Raw genomic sequence first — 27,500 nt, forward strand, 5'->3', positions numbered from 1 at the left:
AGTTGACGCTCTGAATACACCAGCAAGAAAGGTAACTGGGACTCAACAATGTGTATGTGAGAACCAGCTTCTCCTTTATGGAGGTAATGTGGACGTGGAAAAAATTGTGGAAACTGCTGAGACGAAATGTTTATGTAGCATTTGCGTAGCAAGAAGGGTGCAGAGGTGTGGGAAAAAAAAGTTAAGTATACCTTAGTTTAACCAGACCAAAGCTGATTAACAGCTCTCCTAGGCCTGGCGCGAAGGATTAGACTTATTTTACGTGGCTAAGAACCAATGGGTTACCTAGCAACGGGACCTACAGCTTATTGTGGAATCCGAACCAAATTATACTGAGAAATGAATTTCTATCACCAGAAATAAATTCCTTTAATTCTTCATTGGCCGGCCGGAGACGCGAACTCTGGCCTAGCAGAGTGCTAGCCGACAACTCTACCGACTGTGTGGGAGATGTCGAGGTACACCAAAGGTGTATTAAGACGAATGGCGCTGTTCAGAGGGTGGCGTGTTCCTGTGGAGAGAATGAAGAACGGCAGTTAGTGAGCAGTCTGTGAAAAGTCTGAATATTTTGGTGATTTCTCAAGGAGGAAGATCTGTTGGAACAGAGGGTCTTGCTATCCTCCTGGAGATAGTGAAGTATGCAGGTGAAGAGCAGGTGTTTGTAGGATGGGATGACCATGAATGTGCGTGTGTATATATATATATATATATATATATATATATATATATATATATATATATATATATATATATATATATATATATATATATTGTGTGTGTATTACGGAATGTCTTGAGTTATATTCCATCCCCTCGTTTCCATGTTTCCCTATTGTTCTTGTCCCTCCCATTACCCTTGACGTAATGGAACGTAAAATAACACATTTTTTTAGTGGTCCTGCTTTACGTAAACACTCAGAGCATTCCTGTAATGTCATTGCCATTTTAAATGGTTTACCCTGTAAAAAAAAAATGAGTAATGAAAATATTCATCAGAGATTTCGACGGCGAGGCTCCCGAAACAAATAATTCTGGCCGGATTGTTTACAGACCTGTCATCGCGCGAGGCTTGTGCAGACTGAAGTGCACGTGATAATCTTCATATTGTTTATCACCAACACTCGGAATGGGCGTAGGTTCTTTCACAGCAGCACAAAGGCTTCAACGAAAGAGAAGCTCAGGTGCTGTCATAGATGCATAGGGAGATGATGTGAGAACTGCTGAATGCGGATGGAAAATTTAATCATTAGCTTACAATCAACATCAATAACCCCTTAGGTGGGTAGTGCCGTCAGCGCAGAGGGTTCTTTGCAGGGTCCCTTCGGCCCCTAGCTGCAACCCCTTTCATTCTTTTTACTGTACCTCCTTTCATATTCTCTTTCTTCATCTGACTTTCCAGCCTCTCCTAATAATTGATTCATAGTGCAACTGCGAGGTTTTCCTCCTGTTACACCTTTCAAATCTTTCACTGTCAATTATCGTTTAAGTGCTGAATGACCTCATAGGTCCTAGGGCTTGGCCTTTGGCCTAAATTCTATATTCAGCTCAACTCAATTCAACATCAATAAGCCAGTTTTAGACACTGAAGATCAAGACATTGTTATTATTATTATTATTATTATTATTATTATTATTATTATTATTATTATTATTATTATTATTTTATTTTTTTTTTTAAAGTAGTACTGCAGAACACTTCAAAAGTTCCTTGACTGAATTAGTAAGCGTTCAGGGAAATGAAAGAGACGAATTTAAAAATGAAAACAGAAAATAAAAGCAGGAAATGCTTGATTAGATGACAATTATATGAAATATAAAATCGTCCTCCCTCTCCGTGTTTGACTTATTACTGAAGTGTTGATTGAAATTTATATCTGAAAGAAGCAAAAAGAAAAAGAAAGAAAAAGAAAACTCCAAACTGATCTTGAATGCTGTCGACCACATTTGCCGGATCAGTGGATCATTGGAAATACATAAGCAAATCGAAAAGAGAAGTGTTTTATATATATTTTATATATATATATATATATATATATATATATATATATATATATATATATATATATATATATATATATATATATATATATATATACAGTATATATATATATGTATGTATTATATATTTAGATATATAATTTATTTATTATATATATATATATATATATATATATATATATATATATGTGTGTGTGTATATATATATAAATAGATATATTATATATATATATATATATATATATAGAGAGAGAGAGAGAGAGAGAGAGAGAGAGAGAGAGAGTATATTGAATGATGTCTTTCTCTGGAATTATACAGACAAACAAAGCGGGGGCAGTGACCCACGAAACAATGGCTCATTGTGTTTGCTCTCTCTCTCTCTCTCTCTCTCTCTCTCTCTCTCTCTCTCTCTCTCTCTCTCTCTGTGGATGTCGCCAGTAATCCGAAACACCACGAACGAGCTTGTATAAATACCTTCAAACGTAATGTGGTCAGTATTATTCCTTTAATTAGTCACGATTCGGAGTCTGATATCTCCCAGGAATGTGAGACAGCAGTGTGTATATATATATATATATATATATATATATATATATATATATATATATATATATATATATATATATATATATATATATATATATATATATATATATATATATATGTATATATATATATGTATATTTATGTATGTATATTTGTATGTTTGAATTTTGAGCGATGTTTAATTTTTGTTTCAGTGGGCTTTCCCCCCTTCATAATTAAAAGAATGGAACACAGTTGTATTCTCATCGTTATTTTGTAACTCGTAGAGCTGTTTTGTCTGCGCTATTTATGCCTCTCTCTCTCTCTCTCTCTCTCTCTCTCTCTCTCTCTCTCTCTCTCTCTCTCGTTAGTGCCAGTTTGAACATCTAGTTGCTGAAGGCAGTATATATAGGCTATTTGAACTGCATTTGCAAATTGAATCACGATTTGTGTGTAGGTATTCAGTTGGCTCCTGCTGTTATACGATGATTAAATCTTAGGTGGCCTTTATTATTATTATTTCAGTAGATGAAAACTATTCATAACGAACAAGCACACCAAACGGGCCATTGACTTGAAATTCAAGCTTCCAAAGAAAGTTGGTTTCAACCTCCCACCGCAGCAGATCCCACACTGCAGCAGTAACTGATCATGATACAGAGCCAGTGATTCTTCATCGCCCTGGGGGAAGCACGAACCCTTGACATCTGAGTGGCATGCCACAACACTAACCATTATACCAGCGGACCAGAGTTATTCTGTTTCAGACTTAAAACGAGCTTCTGATAGGTTTTAGAAGATGGGACCTGGGTCATTATGATGTACCAGATATCATTGCAGAATTGTGGTGTTGTTTCAACATTCCTACTATCCATTTCAGGGACCCCAAGTCATCGTTTTTCTCAAATATCTTTCAAAATGATTATTTGATCGAATTGGTACTTTGACACAGCGTACAAGACACCTCCCGCTAATTTTTGGTAATACAGTGCATTGTCAAGTGGTTTTAGTTTAGGCGTTTACTCTTGACTTGAATGGTGTTGCCAAGCATCGCCAAACTATGCATTCGAACGTCCTTTATCCCCATCCCGTCCCTCCCTCCCCTTCCCCTCCTCATCCCTCCCTCAACCCTCTTTCCTGGCCTCCCCATCTCCGCCCCCCCCTTTCCTGTCAATGGGGGATAGCGGACGTTCGATTGCGTACTTTAGGCCTGCTGACTCATGTGACTTTGCCTTTAAAAGTCAAAAGTAAACGCCTTAACTAACACCATTTGACAATGCACTATGTTAACAAAAATTAGCGGGAGGTGTCTTGTACACAGTGTCAAAGTAGGCTACCATTTCGATCAGATAATTAGGTTGAAAGATATTTGAGAAAAACGATGACCCTTAGTCCCTGAAATGGATAGTAGGGATTCACAACTCCGTACCAAAGGAACTAAAACCACTCCCTGCAAGGAACTTGACTGTCGTCGCCGTCAGAAGTGATATCAAGCAGGTCAGCTTGGGATTCTGTGTGTTGTCGCCCCTTTGTAGGGATCAGATGCAGTAACCTCTCTAGTTGTTATTCTCTCTCATACTGTCGTTTTTTATTTGAATGCTCTACTTGATTTAATGGTAAGCAGTAACTGTTTCCCTTCGGCCCTCGTTGGATAAAAAATAGTGAATTCATTCATTTCATTTTTGATCTTTTGTCATAATATGCGTTGCTGAATATGGATTTCCAAACAGTACGTTAATCCCGTAGAGGGGTAGTGCCTTCATTGAACCTCACGTGGTGCACTGTAGAAGACATTAACTGAAGGGTCTTTGCAGTGTCCCCTCGGGCCCCTAGCTGCAACCCTTTTCATTCCTTTTACTGTACCTCCGTTCATATTCTCTTTCATCCATCTGACTTTCCACCCTCTCCAACAATTGTTTCATAGTGCAACTGAGAAGTTTTCGTCCAGTTGCACCTTTCAAACCTTTTACTATCAGTTTCCTATGCAGGAGTTGCTGCATTCTACTCTAGCATTTAGTTGATTTGCGACAGTTGCTGGGGCGGAATATTCTTTTGCAAGTTCATTGAGGAAGGGTTCATGTTTTTCGTAGCGATTACCATCGTTTAAGAAGAGAACAGAGCTTTCGCAGAGAAATGATACTAGGTTCTGAATAGCTAGATCATTTATTTGTTAACATGTGATCGATAAGTATACCTGGACGCCAAAAAACTAGTGCCTCAATATTAATTTATTAATTTCTTTTTTGTTTTTTCAATAAGCGAGATCTTCTCTTTCTGTATTTCCCTTTACCTCCTCTCATACTTCTTCCTAATGAATACCATGATATTCTTTGGAAGCTTGAATTTCAAGTCAGTTGCCCCTTTGGTGGGCTTGCTCCATATGAATAGGGTTCATCTTCTGAATGATAATAATAATTTTTTTTTTTTTTCTATCACGGTCATCCTATTCGACTGGGTGGTTTTTATAGTGTGGAGTTCCGGGTTGCATCCTGCCTCCTTAGGAGTCCATCACTTTTCTCACTATGTGTGCTGTTTCTAGTAGCACACTCTTCTGCACGAGTCCTGGAGCTACCTCGGCATCTAGTTTTTCCAGATTCCTTCCTTCTCAGGGATCTTGGGATCGTGCCTAGTGTTCCTATGATTATGGATACAATTTCCACTGGCATATTCCATATCCTTCTTATTTCGATTTTCAGGTCTTGAAACTTATCAATTATTATTATTATTATTATTATTATTATTATTATTATTATTATTATTATTATTATTATTATTATCTGTGTGATACGAGAACTCACTCGTCTTCTTGTGGCAAAAACACCACCTTAATAATCCAGAAGAAGTGCATATACTTGAGCACATTTTCAGGAGCGTTGAAGGGTGGGACATAATCCATTCTGAAATCAGATTTGTGGTTTCTCCAGTTGGAACGTTTGGAGATGAACTCCCCACATCCATCAATGCAGTGTCACCCAGGTGGGCTCTCAAGGGTTTAAATTTTTGGCTCAGGCAAGGGTGTGATCCGTCTTCTTTGATTCTCGTTATATTCCTTGTTTGTGCTTATTCTGGGTCTCGTTTTATTTTACTTTGTGTGTGTGTGTGTTTTGAAAGGAGTATGTACAGCGGAGAGAACTTGAATGAATAGGGAGAAGGTCCAGGATATAGTCTAAAGTTACCAGAATGTTTCCAAGGACAGTCACGTCAGCTTGGAATGATATTGTAACCATCGTGTATGTATGTGTGTATTGGTATGTGATAATATATATATATATATATAATGTATATATTTGTGTGTGTGCGGAATTATGCAGATCAAAACCAAAAAGTATCGTTGCTGGAGATTAAAGTAAAGTTCACATTTTGTGCGAATACCGAAGGTTGCTGTGAAAATTTTATCCACTCACATGCAAAATTTTATTATGTATATACAGTATATATATAAATATATATATATCGTATAAAGACATACACATGTGCATACATACATTTATATACATTATGCAAATATATATATATATATATATATTATATATATGTATATACATACACACGCCTATACATACATACAGATTATACATATATATGTGTACTGCACATACACATAGGTATGTATGTACACATGTATTCGTACCCCGTAGGTGTAAACCCATGTAAATAGATGTGGAGGATTCAGAAAACAGTAAAAAAACGTGTAAATAGAAACCACGATAATACTTGTGGGACCCTTTTGACGCGTCGTCATTAGCAGTCTGGTGCGCGAAGTCAATTTCTCCGCCGCCCAAATAAGGCAGGACCCCCTCCAGAGACGAAAACCAAGCTAATAAGCCCGGCATATTCATTTTGTATATTTGAATAACTCAGTGTCAGCGTTGCGTCAGTTCCTGCCTCAATTTTGGCAATTTTATATAAAAGGGTTTTGCTTCGTTCTCCAAATAAAGACAGATTTCTCGAAATCTCTCTGGGAGCTGAAATTATTCTGTACGCCATGTTTTTTTTTTTTTTTTTTTAGTTCCTCTTGGCTAGCTGCACTGTAGGTATTACTTAAGGTTCTTTGCAGCTTCCCTTCGGCCCCTAGCTGCAACCCCTTTCATTCCTTTTACTGTACCTCCGTTCGTATTCTCTTTTTCCAATCGTACTTTCCACCCTCTCCTAACAATTTATTCATAGTGCAGCTGCGAGGTTTTTCTCCTGGTACACCTTTCAAACCTTCTTACTGTCAATTTCCGTTTCAGCGCTGAATGACCTTATAGGTTCCAGCGCTTGGCCTTTGGCCTAAATTCTATATCCTATCAATCTTTAAGTATGATGAAATACAGGAGTCTTGTATCAAGATTGATTCGGGTAATATTATTCATCATCAGATCATTGGCCTCTACCTGTCCCGTCAAAATTGGTGGCAGTGTTTAAGACTTGGCAGTTTTGTAAAACATCAAGAACACTTTATGTTGTACAGCTGGTTCAAGAGTTTGTGATAATTAAACGTGGAATCTGTTTCCCGTAGATTAGCTGTTTGTGTGTTACACACAGAAAACGGGAACGCACACTGCTTAATATATATATATATATATATATATATATATATATATATATATATATATATATATATATATATATATATATATATATATATATATATATATATATATGTGTGTGTGTGTGTGTGTGTGTATGTGTATATATATATATATATATATATATATATATATATATATATATATATATATATATTATATATATATATATATATATGTATATATATACAATATATATACATATATATACATATACTGTACATGTGTGTTTGTGTGTGTAATTTAAGGCGGGATTGCAAGGAACGTACATCATAATTGAACCAACTGAAAAGCAATAACAGAGGAGGAAACAGAAAGAAGAAGAAAAATAAGAATAAAAGAGAATAATAATTCAATAGAACCGAGCCAAGACGATAAAAGAGCTATTTACACGAGACTCGCCAAAAAAAAAAAAAAAAAAAAAAGACAAACGTAGCGAGTTGAAAACCGATCGTAATCCGGGATGATATAATTCGTTTAAAAGCGCCCCAACCGATGTTCTCTCTCTCTCTCTCTCTCTCTCTCTCTCTCTCTCTCTCTCTCTCTCTCTCTCTCTACTGGGGTTTACTGTTGCGAGACGTCGGGGCTTTATAGGGCGGCATCAGCTGTCTCTCTCTCTCTCTCTCATCCCCCACTCGCCAGCGTCTCCTTCAAGTGGCTCGTTTCGTCTTATTTTCGTTCTGTTTATTAAGTGGATTAGAAGGGCTTTTGCTCGTTAACAGCGCTGGGTGCTGAGTCGCCTTTCGGGTTGCGCTGGGCAGGCTTTCTGCTTTTTTTTTTTTTCATGGCTGTGTACTTGTGGACGCGTTTTGGTTTTGTATACGCGTGTGGTTTTTTTTGGGGGTGTACCTTTTTCCATGGCTGTGTACTTGTGTATGTGTTTTGGTTTTGTATACACTTTTTTTTGGCTGTACGCTTTTTTCATGGCTGTGTGCTTGTGTACGTGTTTTGGTTTTGTATACACTTTTTTTGGCTGTACGCTTTTTTCATGTCTGTGTACTTGTGTATGTGTTTAGGTTTTGTATGCACTTTTTTTGGCTGTACCCTTTTTCATGTCTGTGTACTTGTGAGATTTTGCAGATATGCGTGTTGTTTTTTTTGATGACCCTTTTCAGTGTCTGTGTACTTGTGTACGTGTTTTGTTTTATCTTTTTTTTTCACGCTTTTTTCATGTCTGAACTGGTTTGTTTTGGGTATAACGTTTTTTGGATATTTTTTTTGAATGTTTATTGTATACGTGTTTTGGTTTTTATACACTTTTTGGTTGACCCTTTATTTCATGTTTGTGTAAATAAGTGCTTTGGTTTTGAATACACTTTTTTTGGTTGCACCCTTTATTTCATGTTTGTGTACTTGTATACGTGCTTTGGTTTTGAATACACTTTTTTTGGTTGCACCCTTTATTTCATGTCTGTGTACTTGTATACGTGCATTTTCAAACTTTTTTGTTGCACCCTTTAATGTTGTGTACTTGTATACGTGTTTTGGTTTTGTATACAGACCATGTCTGAACTTTAACAGCTTTGTATACAGTGAGGGCTGGCCTTTTCCATGTTAGTACTTATTTTACGTGTTTTGGTTAAGAACCTTTTTTTTTACTGTACCCTTTTTCCATGTCTGTGAGCTTGTGTACGTGTTTAGGTTTTGTATACTTTTTTTTGGCTGTACGCGTGTGTCAAGATATGCAGATAAAGTTATTATAGTGAGAAATGATTTTATTTCATTTTCGAACTGGTTTCAGTTGGGTAATTTTCTGGATATTTATTTTAGCTTATTGCTACGATATGTTATCACTGTTGGGAAACGTAGCAGGGAAATAAGTACTTAAACACATACTAACCATATCCGGAGCATTTTACTTTATCTGACGTTTCGCTACACTTACGTGTAGCATTTTCAAACTATAAAAAGGAGAAACAAGTTGCATAGTCAGAAATGGACAGCTCAGAGCTATACATAAATACATTGAAGAATATATTAAAAGTATACAAATTATTAAGTGCTAAAAAGTTTGACATCATTTTAAAAATTAAATAAATACTTTTTACGTGAATATTCACAAAGTACCAGAAACTATTTACAGTATATACATAGAATAAATCGAGCGGACATTAGAATATTAAAATATGGAAAGAGGATGGGCACTGCTATCTATATTCAATCTATCACTGTTATATTATAAACTAGCCAATTGTAGGTCGACGTTAAAGTTATATATTCAATATGGCGTTGTCAGAGACATGCTCTGTCTTTCTGCTTTGCACAGTTTTTGTCATTTGCGGTATTATTACTAGGTCCACCTTTTGCGGTGCACTGTAGGCATTACTAAAGGTTCTTTGCAGCGCTCCTTCGGCCCCTAGCTGCAACCCCTCTTATACTTTTTACTGGACCTCCGTTCATATTCTTTCTTTCATCCTACTTTCCACCCTCTCCTAGCAGTTTTTTAAAAGTGCAACTGCGAGGTTTTCCTCCTGTTACACCTTTCATACCTTCTTACTGTCAATTTCCGTTTCAGCGTTGAATGACCTCATAGGCACCAGAGCTTGGCCTTTGGCCTAAATTCTGTATTCAATTCAACACGGGGTTCATGGGAACCAAAGTCAAAAAAATCATCTTCAGGCTTCATTGTTGATATATACGTCTCATTTTGACTTCTCCCGAAAGTCAGAATGAAGAGAAAGTTTCCAAAAGAAATTCCCCCCCAGTCGAGTGTTTTGAAAGATTTCAAAAAATCACATTATGGAAACGCTGCCTTGGACTGAATGAGAACGACCTCCTCTATATCTTTTTTGTCAACAGTAGTAATCTACTGTTAATCAGCTCAGTGGTCTGGTAAAACTAAGGTATACTTTACTGTTATAACTCTGATAAACGGTTATGTAAGGTAACGTTTTCAATTAGACCAGCCAGTCACTCAAACCATCTGTTTACTGTCATCTTTTTACTGCTAACACACCTGTTCATTTTTTAGGATGCCCATAATTCGTGCTTGTGGCTTAATTATGTAAAATTCTTATTCATATTTGACTCTTCCGTCGTTTTATCGGCGGTCCAACCGCTGCTCCCCTAGTGTTGTTTCATATCTGTTGTTATTAACAAAGCATCAACTGGCATTTTTCCATTCCCAGTGCTGCTCTGTAAGTTTTTGTTTACAAAGCGTCGACTGCCATTTTTCCATTCCTAATGGTGTTGGGTATATTTTTATTAACAAAACATCCCCTTGTCATTTTCCCATTTTGGTTTTCTGAAAAGAAAACTATTGTGCCGGCTTTGTCCGTCCGCACTTTTTTCTGTCCGCCCTCTGATCTTAAAAACTACTGAGGCTAGAGGGCTGCAAATTGGTATGTTGATCATCCACCCTCCAATCATCAAACATACCAAATTGCAGCCCTCTAGCCTCAGTAGTTTCTATGTTATTTAAGGTTAAAGTTACCCATAATCGTGTATCTGGCAGCGATATAGGACAGGCCAACACCGACCAGTGGTTAAAGTTTCATGGCCTTGATTATACGCTGTACAGAAAACTCGATTGCGCCAAGGAAACTGCGGCACATTTTATACCGGATTATCGTTGTTTCTTATCTTTCTATAAAAGGAATTCCAGGATTAATAACACTATATTAATCCTGTGTTGGTCGTTTTCCGGTGTTCTTACGTATCTCTTTTATTAGAGATCCGAGTTCTTCGTTGGAGGGGTGGGTAGAGCTCTCGGCTAGCACGCTGTTGGCCCAGCGTTCGACTCTCCGACCGGCCAGTGAAGAATTAGAGGAATTTATTTCTGGTGATAGATATTCATTTCTCGTCATAATGTGGTTCGGATTCCACAATAAGTTGTAGGTCCCGTTGCTAAGTAACCAACTGGTTCTTAGCCACGTAAAATAAGTCTAATCCTTCGGGCCAGCCCTCTCTAGGAGAGCTGTTAATCAGCTCCTCAGTGGTCTGGTAAAACTAAGGTGTACTTAACTTTTTACCATTTCGTAGTTGTTTAAATTAACGAAAAACTCACCTGTTTGTTTTTGACTTGTTCTGCATCTGTTTTTATTAGCGAGGTAACACCTGTTCGTCTTCCTATTTTTCGCCGTAATTCAATCTCTATTTTTCTATTAATGAAGCAGCACCTGCTTGTTTTGCCATTTCTGTTGCTGTAATATAACCGTTTCTATTAACTAGGCACCACTTTCTCCTTTTCCCATTTCTGTATTGGTAACGAACATCATCTGTTCTTTTTTGGTACTGTTCCATATCAGTGTTATCAACGGAGGAACACGTGATCATTTTCCCAATCGTTGTCCCCGTAGGGGTAGCGCCGTCAGGGTACCTCATGCGGTGCACTGTAGGCATTGCTTAAGGCTCTTTGCAGCGTCCCTTCTTTAGGTCCCCTAGTTGCAACCTCTTTCGTTCCTTTTAATGAAACTCTCCTAACAATGGTTTCATCGTGCAACTGCGAGGTTTTCCTCCTGTTACACCTTTCAAACCTTTCTACTATCAGTTTCCCTTTCAACGGGAAACGACCTCATAGGCCCCAGCGCTTGGTCTTGGGCCAAAATTCTGTGTTCCATTCCCAATAGTAGTGCCATTTCATTCTTCAGAATGAGTTAATGTTCTTGTGGAAAAAGAGTAAAAGAACAACAGCAACTTGCTAAAATTAAGAAACAAAAAACAAAACATTTTTATGGACATAAAGAAACATCAATACAAGTCAAACCGAAAACAAAGTCCACAGAGAGAGATTTCAGTAGTTTTACAGCCCATTTTTTTTTTAACGTCTTGCATCAACCGTGAACCCTGATCCTCCTGATGGTGGCCAAAGACTCTTTAATCCCTTCCCGGGCAACCAAATGAAGTTTTGGATGTCATTATATAAGGAGTTTAATCCTCATTAACGATGCCGGCTTGGCTGTGTCTCAGTCGCCTATAGATCTTAACGCCATCTTTACCTTTTGCGTTGGGAGGCTGGAGCCTAATTTAGCGGAAAATTAATTCTGCGAACTTCATGCGCGCGCGCGCGCGCCCTCACTCTGATTCAGAATATAAATGGACTGCGTGCTCATCTTCTTGAACCCGCCGTCGTATCTCAAGGGAAATCTCGGCTCTTACTATTTATTGTTCCTATTTTTCAATCTAGTGTTTTCATTAAATCCTTGTACCTCTTTTAATACAATTTTTCTTCCTTTGTTATCGGGAATTGTATTCAGGATATTGGTAAACAAGTAAAAAATGCGCCGAAGTTTCTTCGGCGCACTAGAGTTTTCTGTACAGCGTATAATCAAGGTCACCGAAAATAGATCTATCTTTCGGTAGTCTCGGTATAATGCTGTATGAGCCGCGGCCCATGAAACACTTCAGCCGGCTGTGGTCGCCTGTGTTGCTGCGTTGCCAGAAGCACGATCATGGCTAAATTTAGCCTTAAATAAAATAAAAACTGATGAGGCTAGAGGGCTGCAATTTGGTGCGTTTGATAATTGGAGGGTGGATGATCGACATGACAATTTGCAGCCCTCTAGCCACAAGTTTTTAAGATCTGAGGGCGGACAGAAAAAAGTGCGGACGGACAGACAAAGCCGGCACAATAGTTTTCTTTTCAGAAAACTAAAACTCTTCCCATAGGAACACCTCTTATCACCATGTTTGTAATTTGGATGCTCTCAATCATTTCCCACAGTTTCAGCTTCTTTTAATACCTTGTTTCATTTAATTCGATTACTTGTGATTTTAGTTTAATATTTACATTATATGAAGAAAGCTGATAGTTATTGGTTTCTCTAAGCTGCCGTCACAACCTTTGAAGTAGGTAGAACAGCTGATGTCTTATCAAAGTTTTCATAAAAATTATTATTATTATTATTATTATTATTATTATTATTATTATTATTATTATTCAGAAGATGAACCCTATTCATTTGGAACAAGCCCACCAAAGGGGCCACTGACTTGAAATTCAATCTTCCAAAGAATATGGTGCTCATTAGGAAGAAGTGGCAGAAAGTGAAGGGAAATATGGAAAGAGGAGATCGGTTATTAGAAAAACAGATACATAAATAAATAAATAAATAAATAAAAATGTAAGTACATTTTTAAAATACAAGGAGAATTGCATTAGGGGGTTAATGCATTGCATCTTCGCTTGAACTTCCAATTGCACGACACCCTCAGGGAAGCTGTTCCACTGGTGGAAATTGGTCAATCCTTTATATTCGCCACTTGTTTGTTTTTTTGCGTTTTGAGAGACTTTCCTTTATTTTCATTGATTGCATTTTTATTTTTGAGTTTTTTTTTATTTTACAATTTATGTTTTTCCCGCACGGGGGTTCGTTCCCAGTTGGGGACCTCGGGCTGCCCTTTTTCTGCTTTTACAACTAGGTTGGCACATAAGCATGCAGTAATAATAATAATAATAATAATAATAATAATAATAATAATAATGATAATAATAATAATAATAATAATAATAATAATAATAATAATAATTAATGGAGTAAAGGCGGAATTGATAAGCACGATTGCACGTCAAGAACTTAGAAATCATATTCATGATGGTGTCATTATGACAGTGTCTCGCTCCTAGTCAAGTTATTTAGATAGTGGCATTCAGAAGGCTAACAAATAATATATGCACAATTTTCACCCATATCTCATGCTTGAATTTTATTATTATTATTATTATTATTATTATTATTATTATTATTATTATTATTATTATTACAAATACGTTGTTTTTATTTTTTTACTGGCATACTTGACTTTATTTAGACCTTACTCATGTTAGATAAAGAATGCTACCAGATATAATATTCATAATGTTCACCAGTCTCCCCTTATTGAATTTTATTATTATTATTATTATTATTATTATTATTATTATTATTATTATTATTATTATTATTATAAATATAATGTTTTTATTTTTTTCTCGTATACTTTACTCTACTTAGACCTTACTCAGATATGATGAAGGACTGTAATTATTAGATTCAGCATTGTAGTGACTAACGGAAGCGGACCCCGTGTACTGTAGCCATTACTTAGAACTTTGCAGCCTCCCTTCGGCCCCTAACTGCAACCCTTTTCATTCCTTTTACTGTACCTCCGTTCATATTCTCTCTCTTCCATCTTATTCTCCACCTTCTTCTAACAACCTTTCTCCCAATTTTCCTCTCAGCGCTGAATGACCTCATAGGTCCCAGCGCTTGGCCTTTGGGCCTAAATTGTATAATCTGTTCTGTTCTACCATTCCGGAAATGGATTGTTTGATGTTTGGAGTGAATGGGATACCGGCAGCTCCTTCATCATATGAAAATGTTGAAGAAAATGACGTGTACGATTTTTTTAGGGCTCACCGTTTACTTATGACCAGGACCCACTAAGACGGGTCGGCCAGACCAGGATTAATCCTGGGCCAGGCCAAGGTGAAGCAGGCAGTGACGTCACACCGGCCTATCGGAGGCAAGACCCACCCACTGTTGCCTCGTCGATACAACAGAACATTTGAGCATTCCTCTTCGTCTTTGCATTACTAATTTCCGTTTTGTAATAATTTTCTGTCAGTGATAGTCTGCCAGTAACCTAATTATTTATCAGTCAGTTATTTTGTTTAAAAATATAGCCTCATCTGTCACAACCGTAAGTAAATTTTTCTGTTAATAGCGAAGGTAAGAATTCTAAATTCCTATTGTTTTAAACAAACTCTTGACATTAAAAGCAACGAAGATGACTCAGAATACCTCAGACATTCAGTAATTGAAAAGAAATTTGTCCTCAAGTAGCCTGTTTATATTTACAATATAGTACTAAATATTCAACTGTCCTTGGTTTACAAACTGTAAATCACGGGCCATGGCTCACTTGGCGCGGTCGACTCGGCTGACTCATCATTAATCCCTCGTCTGGGACAGAGAAACTTGAAAATGAGCCTTAAATTCCTTGATTCTAGTCATACATGAAGGCATTGTCGTCTTCTCTGACATGTTTTAACATCTTGCTTTCAAGCTTTGCACAAAACAATCGGCATATTTTTCCTCTTTCGGGGCTGAAATGAAATCACTTATGCCTGCTGAAGTTACGGTACACATGCGTGATCACGCTGAACTTCAGTTTCGCTCCCAGTATTGGCAACTTCATGGAAAATTTGGCCACAAGATACCAGAAATAATCTCGTGTCCCACCCAGTTCTGTTGGTATTGGCTAAGCACTAGAGAGTAGTTTCTTTCAGTAGGAAAACCCGCCGACACCCTCGGAAAAATCAGTTGGGTTTAAGACAATTAGTTTGACGGGCTAGGATGGCATGATTAGGAAAATGTTTATTAAATATTGTAATGGAATCATTTAAAGGGAGCCCCAGAGCAGCGGAAATTAGGAGTAGATCAGTGCCCAAAGACTGAGCAAAGACACTCCTTTGATTAGCGCCCATGGCACCCCCTCCACCTTCGGGAGGCCTTAGGGCGGAAGGCAGAAACTGCTGATGTCCTCAAGGGGTTAGATGAGGATGCCCTAACCAAAGAACCCCAGTAGAGGAGTAGTGCCGTCAGTGCACCTCATGGTGTGCACTGTAGGCATTACTAAAGGTTTTTTGCTGCGTCCCTTCGGTTCCTAGCTGCGACTCCTTTCATTCCTCTGTTCATATTATCCCTCTTCCATCTTTGTTTTCACCCTCTCCTAACAATTATTTCGTAGTGCAACTGCTTTGAGGTTTTCCTCCTGTTACACCTGTCAAACCTACCTACTCTCAGTTTCCTTTCCAACGCTGAATGGCCTCATAGGTCCCAGTGCTTGGCCTTTCGATAGTTTGTGATCATTTGGCTCAACCAGGGGAGCCCACGGATTGAAGGATGTGACAAGATGGAAGGTGGATTTCGGGCTGTGAATTTTAGCAAAAGAAGAACCACCTGAAAGAAAGGATGTGGAAAGAAAAGGAATATAAAGTTTAGGCCAATAGCCAAGCGGTGGGACCTATGAGGTCATTCACAGCTGAAAGGGAAATTGAGAGTAGAAAGTCTTGAAAGTTGTAACAGGAGGAAAACCTCAAAGCAGTTGCACTATGAAGCAATTGTTAGGAGAGGGTGGAAAGTAAGAGGAAAGAAAGATAATATGAACGGAGGTACAGTAAGGGGAATGAAAGAGGTTGCAGTTAGGGGTCGAAGGGACGCTGCAAAGACCCTTAAAAATGCCTAAAGTGCAACGCGTGAGGTGCACTGACGGCACTACCGTCCTGCTTTGCCCCTTCCACTGACCTCTACATTAAAAAGGTAATTTAAGTATTTAGAAGAAAACCTCTATTAAGAGTCTTCGAAACAAGCCAATTAGCTCGGGATTTTAAGAAGCATTACAACATAACCACGTTTTGAAGCCCTGTTGAATACAATGAGCCATGGAAAAGAACACAGCCATTACTGACAATGAATAATGATGATTGTACACGCCTTCTCGGTTCGTTTTTTAAACCGGCTTCATGAAGTGTGTGCGTTCTGTTTAGGTACATTCCCCTTGAGTTATGTGAGTTATCCATTAGTTATCCACTTGAAGGTGTTATTATAAGCAAAATGGCTTTTCGTTTGTATATTCATCATTCGTTCAGCATCAGGGTTTGATAAATCTAAAGTCTTGGGAAATTAGGAGAAGGCTTTTTTAGTCTTTTGTCAAAGTAAACAGCTATTGAGATGGGTTCTTGTCTATCCGTCCGCACTTTTTCTGTCCGCCCTCAGATCTTAAAAACTACTGAGGCTAGAGGGCTGCAAATTGGCATGTTGATCATCCACCCTCCAATCATCAAACATTCCAAATTACAGCCCTCTAGCCTCAGCAGTTGTTATTTTAAGGTTAACGTTAGCCATGATCGCGCGTCTGGCACCGCTATAGGTGCCAACAATACAGGCCACCGCCGGACCGTGGGTGAAAGTTTCATGGACCGCGGCTGAGTATTATACGCTGCACAGAAAACTCGATTGCGCCGAAGAAACTTCGGCGCATTTTTTACTTTTTGGGGTGCCTTTCCTTTAAGACCGGGTGCCAGAGAAGGCTGGATCCTGTGGTGCCTGGTAACTTTCAGGAAACCCTGACCTGATAGTGTGTACACGATGGGACATTAATTTTAGGGTCAGACTAAAATAATATTTAATGTCTTAAGTCGAGACAAATCCGTCAGATAAGGGGTAAAATGTCCCTTTAATTCTAAAACTAATTCAAGTTATCTCTGGTGTAAGTATATATGTTGTCGATGCCACATTATTGATTTTGTGACGGCTGAAGACAAGCGAAAGAAATTGCAAATAAGAGCTAGAATTAATTTGATGAAGATGAACAATAAAAAGATTGATAACGGAAAGAGTGAGACATATGGGCTATAGGAATTATCAGCATATCGCCATTGCAACACCTACATATATATATATATATATATATATATATATATATATATATATATATATATATATATATATATTAGATAGATAGATAGATAGATATAGATATTATAAGTATATCTATATATAAATATACTTTTTGCCTCAGTTTTAGCTAAATCCTTCAAGTCTCATTTCCCGAAGTATTAGAATGATTTGCCATTCGTCTGTGTCTACGTCTGAATACCCACCACGGCAAATCATTCTAATATTTCGGGAAATAAAACTTGAAGGATTTAGCTGGAACTGATGCAAAAATAGCCAAAATAAAGAGGATAAAGAGTTTAGGCAAAGAGGCCTCTCTCGTCTCAGGCGATATCAGATGTATCAGATGCGTCCTTTCCGAGACGAGGAATTCAGCATTTTAAGTGGTGTTTATCATCATAGGGAATTGTATCCCGATATATTCAAGTAAATCTCAAGTCAGCTTTGCTGCTTTTATTAGTGTTCTGTAAAAGAAAACTATTGTGCCGGCTTTCTCTGTCCGTCCGCACTTTTTCTGTCCGCCCTCAGATCTTAAAAACTGCTGAGGCTAGAGGGCTGCAAGTTGGTTTGTTGATCATCCTTCTTCCAGTCATCAAACATACCAAATTGCAGCCTTCTAGCCTCACTAGTTTTTATTTGATTTAACGTTAAAGTTAGCCATAATCGTGTTTCTGGCAACGATACAGGCCACCACCGGGTCGTGGTTAATGTTTCGTGGGCCGCGGCTGGGAGTTTCGTGAGCCGTGGCTGAGAGTTTCATGCAACATTGTACGCTGGACAGAAAACTCGATAGTGCCGAAGAAACTTCGGCGCATTTTTTACTTTCTTTTTGTACGATGAATTACCCTTCCTTTTTTAACCTCTTTATACCGTCTCAATGTTTTTCTCGTATTTCCTTTAAATTTCCTTTACTTTTATTCTGATTTGAAAACACGACGCCAGCTCCAGCTGTTGGTAGCGGTGTTTGCCTTTTGTCGTCACGACAACTGACGTCTATAATGTTTGAGCAAATGATAGATAATGTCTTTTAAAAACATTTCTCGAGCCGCGAGAAATGTTTTTGTTGTCTAAAATATGTATGCATGTTGCCTGTCATTATAAAAAATGATCATCCTGGCCATATCTCAAGCCACGTTTGCCCCGGTCATAAATTATATGCCCCACTTCGTGTATGAGGCGAGAGTGCAGAGCCAGGGCTCAGCCTGAAGTTGTTTTTGGACCTCTCGATGACCCCGAGGGAGAAATAATAGACTTTGTGAGGTCTTGAGAAATGGGGAGAAGGGAAAGGGCACGTTTTTGCCTGCTGAAAGCAGGTGGAAGCATTCTGCATACATTAATGCAGGGGGAAGCATTCTGTATACATTTCTATATACATTGAAGCAGGTGGAAGCATTCTTTGTACATTCTTTATACATTAAAGTAGGTGGAAGCATTCTATATACATTTCTATATACATTAAAGCAGGTGGAAGCATTCTATATACATTCCATATACATTAAAGCAGGTGGAAGCATTCTGTATACATTAAAGCAGGTGGAAGCATTCTATATACATTCTGTATGCATTAAAGCATGTGGAAGCATTCTATATACATTCTGTATGCTTAAAGCATGTGGAAGCATTCTATATACATTCTGTATGCTTAAAGCATGTGGAAGCATTCTATATACATTCTGTATGCATTAAAGCATGTGGAAGCATTCTATATACATTCTGTATGCATTAAAGCATGTGGAAGCATTCTATATACATTCTGTATGCTTAAAGCATGTGGAAGCATTCTATATACATTCTGTATGCATTAAAGCAGGTGGAAGCATTCTGTATACATTACTATCCATTTCAGGGCCCGCGAGTCATCGTTTTTCACAAATATCTCTCAAACTAATTATCTGATCGAAATGGTACTTTAACACAGTGTACAAGACACCTCCCGTTAATTTTTCGTGACATAGTGCATTGTCAAATGGTTTTAATTAAGGCAGTTACTCTTGATTTACATAGTGTTGCCAAGCATCGCCAAACTATGCATTCGAACGGCCTTTATCCTCATCCCGTCCCTCCTTCTCCCTTCCCCTCCTCATCTCTCCCTCTTTCCATGCCCCCCCCCCCTTTCCTGTCAATGGGGGATAGCGGACGTTCGATTATGTAGATTAGTCCTGCTGACTCATGCGCGATTTAAAAGTCAAGAGTAAACCCCTTAACTAACACCATTTGACAATGCACTAGATTACCAAAAATTAGCGGGAAGTGTCTTGTACACTGTGTCAAAGTACCATTTCGATCAGATAATTAGTTTGAAAGATATTTGAGAAAAACGATGACTCTTAGTCCCTGAAATGGATAGTAGTTTATAGGTTCTGAATTGCATTCGTGTTCTTGGGCTTCTTGATGTTGGTGTGGAATAAATGAATGAATCGGTGAGGAATTCTCACTCTCTGACCTGACTGGACTTTCCTTTACCTTTGTTCCAGTCGTTGTCATTCCCTCCCTGCAATTGCCACGATCTTCCATCTTTCAGGAGGCAGGTTAAATCCTGTTCTTTTTAGTTTTCTGTAAAAGAAAACTGTTGAGATGGCTATTTGTCCGTCCGCACCTTTTCTGTCCGCCCTCAGATCTTAAAAACTACTGAGGCTAGAGGGCTGCAAATTGGTATGTTGACCATCCACCCTCCAATCATCAAACATACCAAATTGCAGCCCTCTAGCGTCAGTAGTTTTGATTTTATTGAAAATTAAAGTTAGTCATAATTGTACGGCGGCCACCGCTCTAGGTACCAACAACACAGGCCACCACCGGGCTGTGGCTGAAAGTTTCTTGGGCCGCGGCTAAGGGTTTCTTGGCCCGTGGCTGAAAGTTTCATACAGCATCATACGCTGTACAGAGAACTCGATTGCACCGAAGAAACTACAGCGCATTTTTTACTTGTTTTCACCTTCCCCCGGCATTCTGTAGTTCCCTACTGACGAAGTTGACGGGCCTGTAGGTTTCTATGTGTCTGGCTGCCTGTCTCTGTGTGTCTCCTTACGTTTGTTTGTCTTGTCTGTCCATCTGTCAGTCTGTCTGTTCCTCAGGGTGCCGTACACTTACCTTGTCATCGCAACTTCTCATACACGGTGGAAGGGATCTTAATCAAACGTGTTTTAAGAGTAAACCATCAATCATGGATGTGCATGAATGGAGATCATCTCTTGTCAGCCTGTCTGTCTGACGGCGCCAGTAACCTAGATGCTGTGACGCCAGTTTTCATAGCCACAAATCAGTCAATCAATCGGTCTGGCTGTCTGTCTATCACGCTTACCACCTTGTTATGGTAACTCCTCTTGCACGGTCGAAGTAATTGCAGTCAGATTCATCAGAGGTAGATCGGCTCTCTGTCTGTCCACAGCGTGTCTGTAAAAACTTATATTGCAATGCAGTAAATTTGTCAGAAGGTGAATCGATTCTAAATTCAGATTTTGTTCGTAACTTTTTACTTGACAACTTTTGAGCTGTAGGAGAATGAGACATCATATTTGACTTCTATATTCATGAAGTCCTTCCAGCTTAAACTGAGCCTAGTGATCTTGACCTCCTTACCAAATTGAGCTGCCATTGGGAGAAAAAATTGTGGGAATGATTTGCTTTTGAAGGAACTGGTGTGGTTTATTTCCGCTCATCACCAGTCGGAACGTTCGTAATGAGGAATTGGTCACGCCTTTCTTTTTGAGTGGTAGGTCTGCCTCTCTTTTTCAGTGGTAGGACTGCCTCTCTTTTCAGTCTTTAGGACTAACTCTCTTTTCCAGTGGTAGGACTGACTCCTTCTTCAGTGTAGGATGCCTCTCTTTTTCAATGGTAGGACTGACTCTCTTTTATCAGTGGTTCCTTTTTCAGTGGTATTGATGACTCTCTTTTTCAGTGGTAGGACTACCTTTATTTTTCCAGTGGTTGATGACTCTTTTTTCAGTGGTTACCTCTCTTTTTCTTAGGACTACCTCTCTTTTTCAGTGGTAGGGCTGACTCTCTTTTCAGTGAAAGGACTACCTCTGTCATTTTCAACATAGGGCTGACTCTCTTTTTCAGTGGTAGGACTTGAGGCTTTTCAGTGGCTTAGGAACCTCTCTTTTCCAGTTTTAGGGCTGACTCTCTTTTTCAGTGGTAGGAACCTCTCTCTTTTCAGTGGCCGGACTGACTCTCTTTTCAGTGGTAGGACAATCTCTTTTCAGTGGTAGGACATCTCTTTTCAGTGGTAGGGTGACTCTCTTTTTCAGTGGTAGGACTACCTCTCTTTTTCAGTGGTAGGGCTGACTCTCTTTTTCAGTGGTAGGACTACCTCTCTTTTTCAGTGGTAGGGCTGACTCTCTTCTTCAGTGGTAGGACTGCCTCTCTTTTTCAGTGGTATGACTGCCTCTCTTTTTCAGTGGTAGGACTACCTCTCTTTTTCAGTGGTAGGGCTGACTCTCTTCTTCAGTGGTAGGGCTGACTCTCTTTTTCAGTGGTAGGACTGCCTCTCTTTTTCAGTGGTAGGGCTGATTTTTCAGTGGTAGGACTGCCTCTCTTTTCAGTTTGACTACCTCTCTTTTTCAGTGGTAGGGCTGACTCTCTTCTTCAGTGGTAGGGCTGACTCTCTTTTTCAGTGGTAGGACTGCCTCTCTTTTTATCAGTGGTAGGAACCTCTCTTTTTCAAATGGGCTGACTCTCTTTTCAGTGGTAGGGCTGACTCTCTTTTTCAGTGTAGGACTGCCTCTCTTTTCAGTGGAAACAACTACCTCTCTTTTTCAGTGGTAGGGCTGACTCTCTTCTTCAGTGGTAGGGCTGACTCTCTTTTTCAGTGGTAGGACTGCCTCTCTTTTTCAGTGGTAGGACTACCTCTCTTTTTCAGTGGTAGGGCTGACTCTCTTCTTCAGTGGTAGGGCTGACTCTCTTTTTCAGTGGTAGGACTGCCTCTCTTTTTACAAATATGACTCTCTCTTTTTCAGTGGTAGGACTACCTCTCTTTTTTTCATATATAAATATAATCTTTTTCAGTCGTAGGCTTCATCACACTCTTTTTTTCATTTGCTTTGACTCTCTTTTTCAAGTGGTAGGACTGCCTCTCTTTTTCGATAAGGACTTACTCTCTTTTTATCTAGTGGTCAGGTCTGCTTCCCTTTTTCATTATAGGTTTGGGTTCGTCAGTCTTTCGTATTTTGTTTTGTTCCAGTCCTCGTTCTTGTTTTGATTTTTTCACTCCAATACCTAATACTGTTCCTTTGAACTGATAATGATTGTTCGTGATAATCTTTGTTTTGATCTAACTTGATACTTTATTTATCCATTTTCTTTGCTACGTTAGGATATAATGTCGCATTTTTCAAAATTGAACTTCTTGTCATTTTTCAACATCAGGCTTCATATCTAGACTTGTCTCATTTGAATAATTCTTCCAATTTTAGCGTTCGGTTAAAATTCGCTTTTGTGCCGAAGTTTCTTGGGCGCAGTCGATTTTTTATTATTGTCTTTGTCTTTGGCCACCGAAAATCAGATCTATCTCTCTTTATTAATTTTCGGTAATGAGCCGCGGCCCAAAACTATGGAAACGGGGTGGTTTGTCATTGTCGTTGCCAGACGCACGATTTCCGTCCTTTAACCTTCAGATAAAAAAAAAAAAAAAAAACTACTGAGGCTAGAGATCTGCAATTTGGTATGTTTGATGATTGATGGATCATCCACCTTCCGGTCATCCAACATACAGATCTGAGGAAAATTGAACAGTGCGGACGGACAAAGCCGGCTCAGTAGTTTTGTTTATCTTTAAATTTTAAGGTAAAATATTAATTTCGACTTATCGATAATGCAATGATATGAAACAATATTGTTCGGTATACGAACTATTAGGCCACATTCACCAGCCCGTGCCTGATTATAATCTTTACCATCGGGCTTCACTGTACTGTATAATGAGTTTCATTTGTTTTGCACAGATTTTCTAATGGTTTTCTCTATTATAATTTTACGTCCACCGAAAGATAGATCTATTTTCGGTGGCCTTGATTATACGCGTTTTTTACTTGTTCCTTATTGGTTACACTTTAGTATTTACGATGGATTGTAGGAAGCAAGAAGTGGCTGTAAATAAGAATCCTTAGCTGTGGATGAGTTTTTTATTAGGTCATATTCTTTTTCGGGTACCACGAAGAATAAAGCAAATGTCATTTGTTTTTTATGTTCAGTGTATTGCCATTTACTGACCTTTGTTTTTTTATCAGTGTTCTTCTGTTTGAGAGAGTCTTATGTAGACAGATGTATATTCATTATTCATATTGTGTTTTTGTGCGGATATTTATATATATGTGGTTATGTGTTCATTTCAGTAACTATATATATACGGTATATTTACAGGGAATATGTGAAATCAGGGGTTTCACGAACTCCCAAGGAAATTTGTGAAATGACCAATTCTCTTAGAAACATTTGTTCCCAGAGGGCTAGTACTGAACACGGCGAAACAGGGATTCATCTAAATCACTGTTTCGCCATGTTTATTACCAGCCCCTGGGGTGTCAAATGCACTTAGGGATTTCGTAAAGTCCCTGGGTTTCACATATATATATATATATAATTTCATTTAATATTATATTATATATATAATATTAAAGGAAATAGAAGTAGATAGATTGATTGACTGAAGGGATATCCTGTAACAAATTCTCAAAAAGCCTTTACTCGGTGTTGAACGAGATTCAAAGAGACTGAAGATGCCATTCATTTGATGTGAACGCGTTTCTGAAAAATGTTTCAGAAATTCCTTCAGGACATGCCTTCAGGGAATGTCTTCAGGACATGTCTTCAGGATATGCCTTCAGGAAATGCCTTGAAGACATGCCTTCAGGAAATGCCTTCAAGACATGCCCTCAGGACATGCCCTCAAGACATGCCTTCAGGATATGCCTTCAAGACATGCCTTCAGGATATGCCTTCAGGACATGCCTTGTCACATTCCAAATGAAACCCCAATCGTTCCTCAGAAGGAACGGTAAAATTTTAAAAAACTGCATGTACCTGTGATTTTGCTTGTATTGCATTTAGTTATCTCCCTGGCTAATGCACACACACGCATATGTATATATATATACACACAGTATATATACACACATATGTATGTATATGTATATATATACATACATATATATATATATATATAATATATATATATATATATATATATATATATATATAATATAAGATTAGATATATATAATCTTATATATATTATATATTTAAGATCAGATATATGCTTATATATTATAGATAAATTATTATAAACATATATACATACATATATAGATTATATATATTCATATATTTATATATACATATACTGTATATACATACACTTATACTGTTTGGTACTAATAATTAACTTCACTAATTTAGTAAAATACTGTGTTACTGAGTTACTGCTTCTCTTGATTTTGCTTTGACCTATCTCTCTTCTGCATATAATGAAGTCTTCATTCCCTTATTCTTTTTTTATAGAATACTGTTAAAAAATCATTGGTTTTCTTTGTTAATTTAAGCTTCACTCTTTTATTGTAATCACTGAATAATTTAGGTAAGAAGTAAATGTCTGCTTGATTTCCCATAGATGACCTTCTTTTTAATTGTAAATTGTCTAGGTTTCATAAAAGCCATTTTAATTTTCGCACTGTGTGGTGTACAAATAATAATTGTGAATGCATGCATATGTGAACATATTTTTACTTCTCTCAGAACAGGAGATCAGCGCCTGCCCTATGAGCCTACAGAGGCCCAGACTCTAACTTTTAACTGAAAGTAATATTTTATATTCTGTAGCTTTTCAATCGCATGGAGTTTTTATTTTGATTTTTCATTGGCATTTATATCCTGCTCTCTCTCTCTCTCTCTCTCTCTCTCTCTCTCTCTCTCTCTCTCTCTCTCTCTCTCTCTCTCTCTCTCTCTCAAAATTTACTCAGTTAATCTTATACCCTAGCTTTCTGGATCGTCTAAGAAACAAATATCTTCAGTTAACTGTTATAATTACATAATTTTGTGTATATTTACATCTGGATTAGCCAGGGAAGATTTTGAATGATTTTATTGATTCTTTTTATCCAATAGATTTGATTTTGTATTCGTTCTTTCCACTCTCTTCTCTTAACAGTGTAATGCCTTTCCGTTCCTCAGTGAACTTGATACAGTACATGACCACATCTGATTCATTTATTGTTTTACATTACAGTTAAATCCCCAACATACAGTGCCAACCATAAGTGATCAGGGATTCGTCCTGTGGGAGAGGTAGGTCACGAAGGCAGAGCGACTGTCTTTCCCTGTAATCACCTGTACGTACTACTGTACAGCACTTCCAGCTCTCTGTCTCTTTTTCCTGCATTCATTTCTGTGTCGATGTCACTGTTTACGAACCCCTTTTCTCGGCAGGTGCTTCTGTAGCAAACGGAAAGGCTCCAGGCTTCTGTATAGCTAGTGTTCCTTGACTTGATGCTAAGTTCCCAGTCGTTTAGCCCTCGAGTATTACAGCACCTTGTTCTTTGTTGGTGAAAAAAGTCACTACTCAGATTTCTAATACATTTGCAGTGTTGAGTGAGGAACGCTAGGTATATCCACCCTTGGGCCTCTTCCTTGGAAGCTTAAGTGTGAAGTTGTTGTTGTTGGCTCTTATGGGTACCTTAATCGTCATTTTATTTTCCCCCCTGAGAAACAAGACCAGAATCTGGTGGAGAAGAAGATGATGATGATGATGAAGAAGCACTGACGGGAAGGATGCCTGCAAAAAAACCTTTTAAATCTAGTCTGCCGGGTGGAAAAGCTACAATATAGCTGGCTGGCTTCAATGGCTGTGTCTGGTGTCTTTCTTTTCTTCAGACATTCTGTCCCTAACATGTGTCATTGCTCTTCTATTGTATTTGTCATGCCATGGCTGTGCGTCTCTAACCCTGATTATTGTATGTTCGTTCTTAACAGATGAATCCGCAGCACACTGTTCCCACCTTCAACGATCACAGTTTCATTATATGGGAGAGGTTAGTGATGTCATGTCAGCAGGCCCCTATATTTCCCCAGACCATTCGCAGCCGTTTTTCTTTCTCCGGGTCTTGCTCTGATGAACGAAGCTCACACAGTGCTAGGCTTGCCAGCTACCTGATCTAGGAATCGGAGAGATCGCGCACGCACACACACACACACCACAAAATGCCTTTATATATATATAATATAAATATATATATTATATATATATGACTGTGAAATATTTTCTGTTAAAACAGAATTCCATCAAATATATGGAGCCCATAAAAATGGCAAAATGTGGAAAATAAAGGCTATATTTCAGAGACCAAAATGTCTCTCCTCAGGCCTGAGGAGAGACAGTTTGTTCTCTGAAATATAGCCTTTATTTTCCACATTTTGGCGTTTTTGTGGGCTCCTTATATATATATATATATATATATATATATATATATATATATATATATATATATATATATATATATATATATATATATATATATTTATATATATATATATATATATATATTACATTTTTCTTTAATTACACTAACACTTTTTAAAAATGGAAATTTTACTTTACTTAAAACAATATTTTATAAAAAATACGAGTATAAAATTTTTCTTTTTACTTAAAACAATATTTTTTAAAACAATATTTTTCAAAAATTCCGAGAGGTTTTGAAGCCATTTCGGGACGGAGATATATAAAAGAATCCGGACGAATCCGGGAGGGTTGGCAAGCCTATCACACACGCATTCATCGACTCAAAAGTCTCCGCCGTTGACTTTTCGGACCTCTCAGGCAGGCGTGATGAATGTGAAATTGAAGAAATGAAGAAAGTAACGGTCATTTTATATATGATTTTTTAATTTGTTTTTTGTTGAGATTTTCATAAGTCCAGAAATATGGCGAATACTTATCATCACATTTTAATCACAGGGAACCATTATTATTATTATTATTATTATTATTATTATTATTATTATTATTATTATTATTATTATTATTATTATTATT

General features: G+C 37.9%; 1 protein-coding gene across 12 annotated transcripts in view; it reads left to right on the forward strand.

The window, feature by feature from the left end:
- The window catches only part of LOC136853202 (glutathione S-transferase 1-like), a 498,955-nt gene that overhangs the window by 363,947 nt on the left and 107,508 nt on the right, over positions 1-27,500 (forward strand). For 6 of the 12 annotated variants that reach the window (XM_067128564.1, XM_067128571.1, XM_067128570.1 and 3 more), the window contains one exon: positions 25,695-25,753. In XM_067128564.1, the coding sequence (XP_066984665.1) occupies positions 25,695-25,753 (59 nt within the window). Of the gene's footprint in view, positions 1-25,694; positions 25,754-26,437; positions 26,497-27,500 lie in introns of all 12 variants that reach the window. The other 6 variants (XM_067128565.1, XM_067128575.1, XM_067128574.1 and 3 more) reach the window with 1 other exon arrangement.

The sequence above is a fragment of the Macrobrachium rosenbergii genome, chromosome 26 (genome assembly GCF_040412425.1).
Source record: "Macrobrachium rosenbergii isolate ZJJX-2024 chromosome 26, ASM4041242v1, whole genome shotgun sequence".
Taxonomy (NCBI): Eukaryota; Metazoa; Arthropoda; class Malacostraca; order Decapoda; family Palaemonidae; genus Macrobrachium; species Macrobrachium rosenbergii.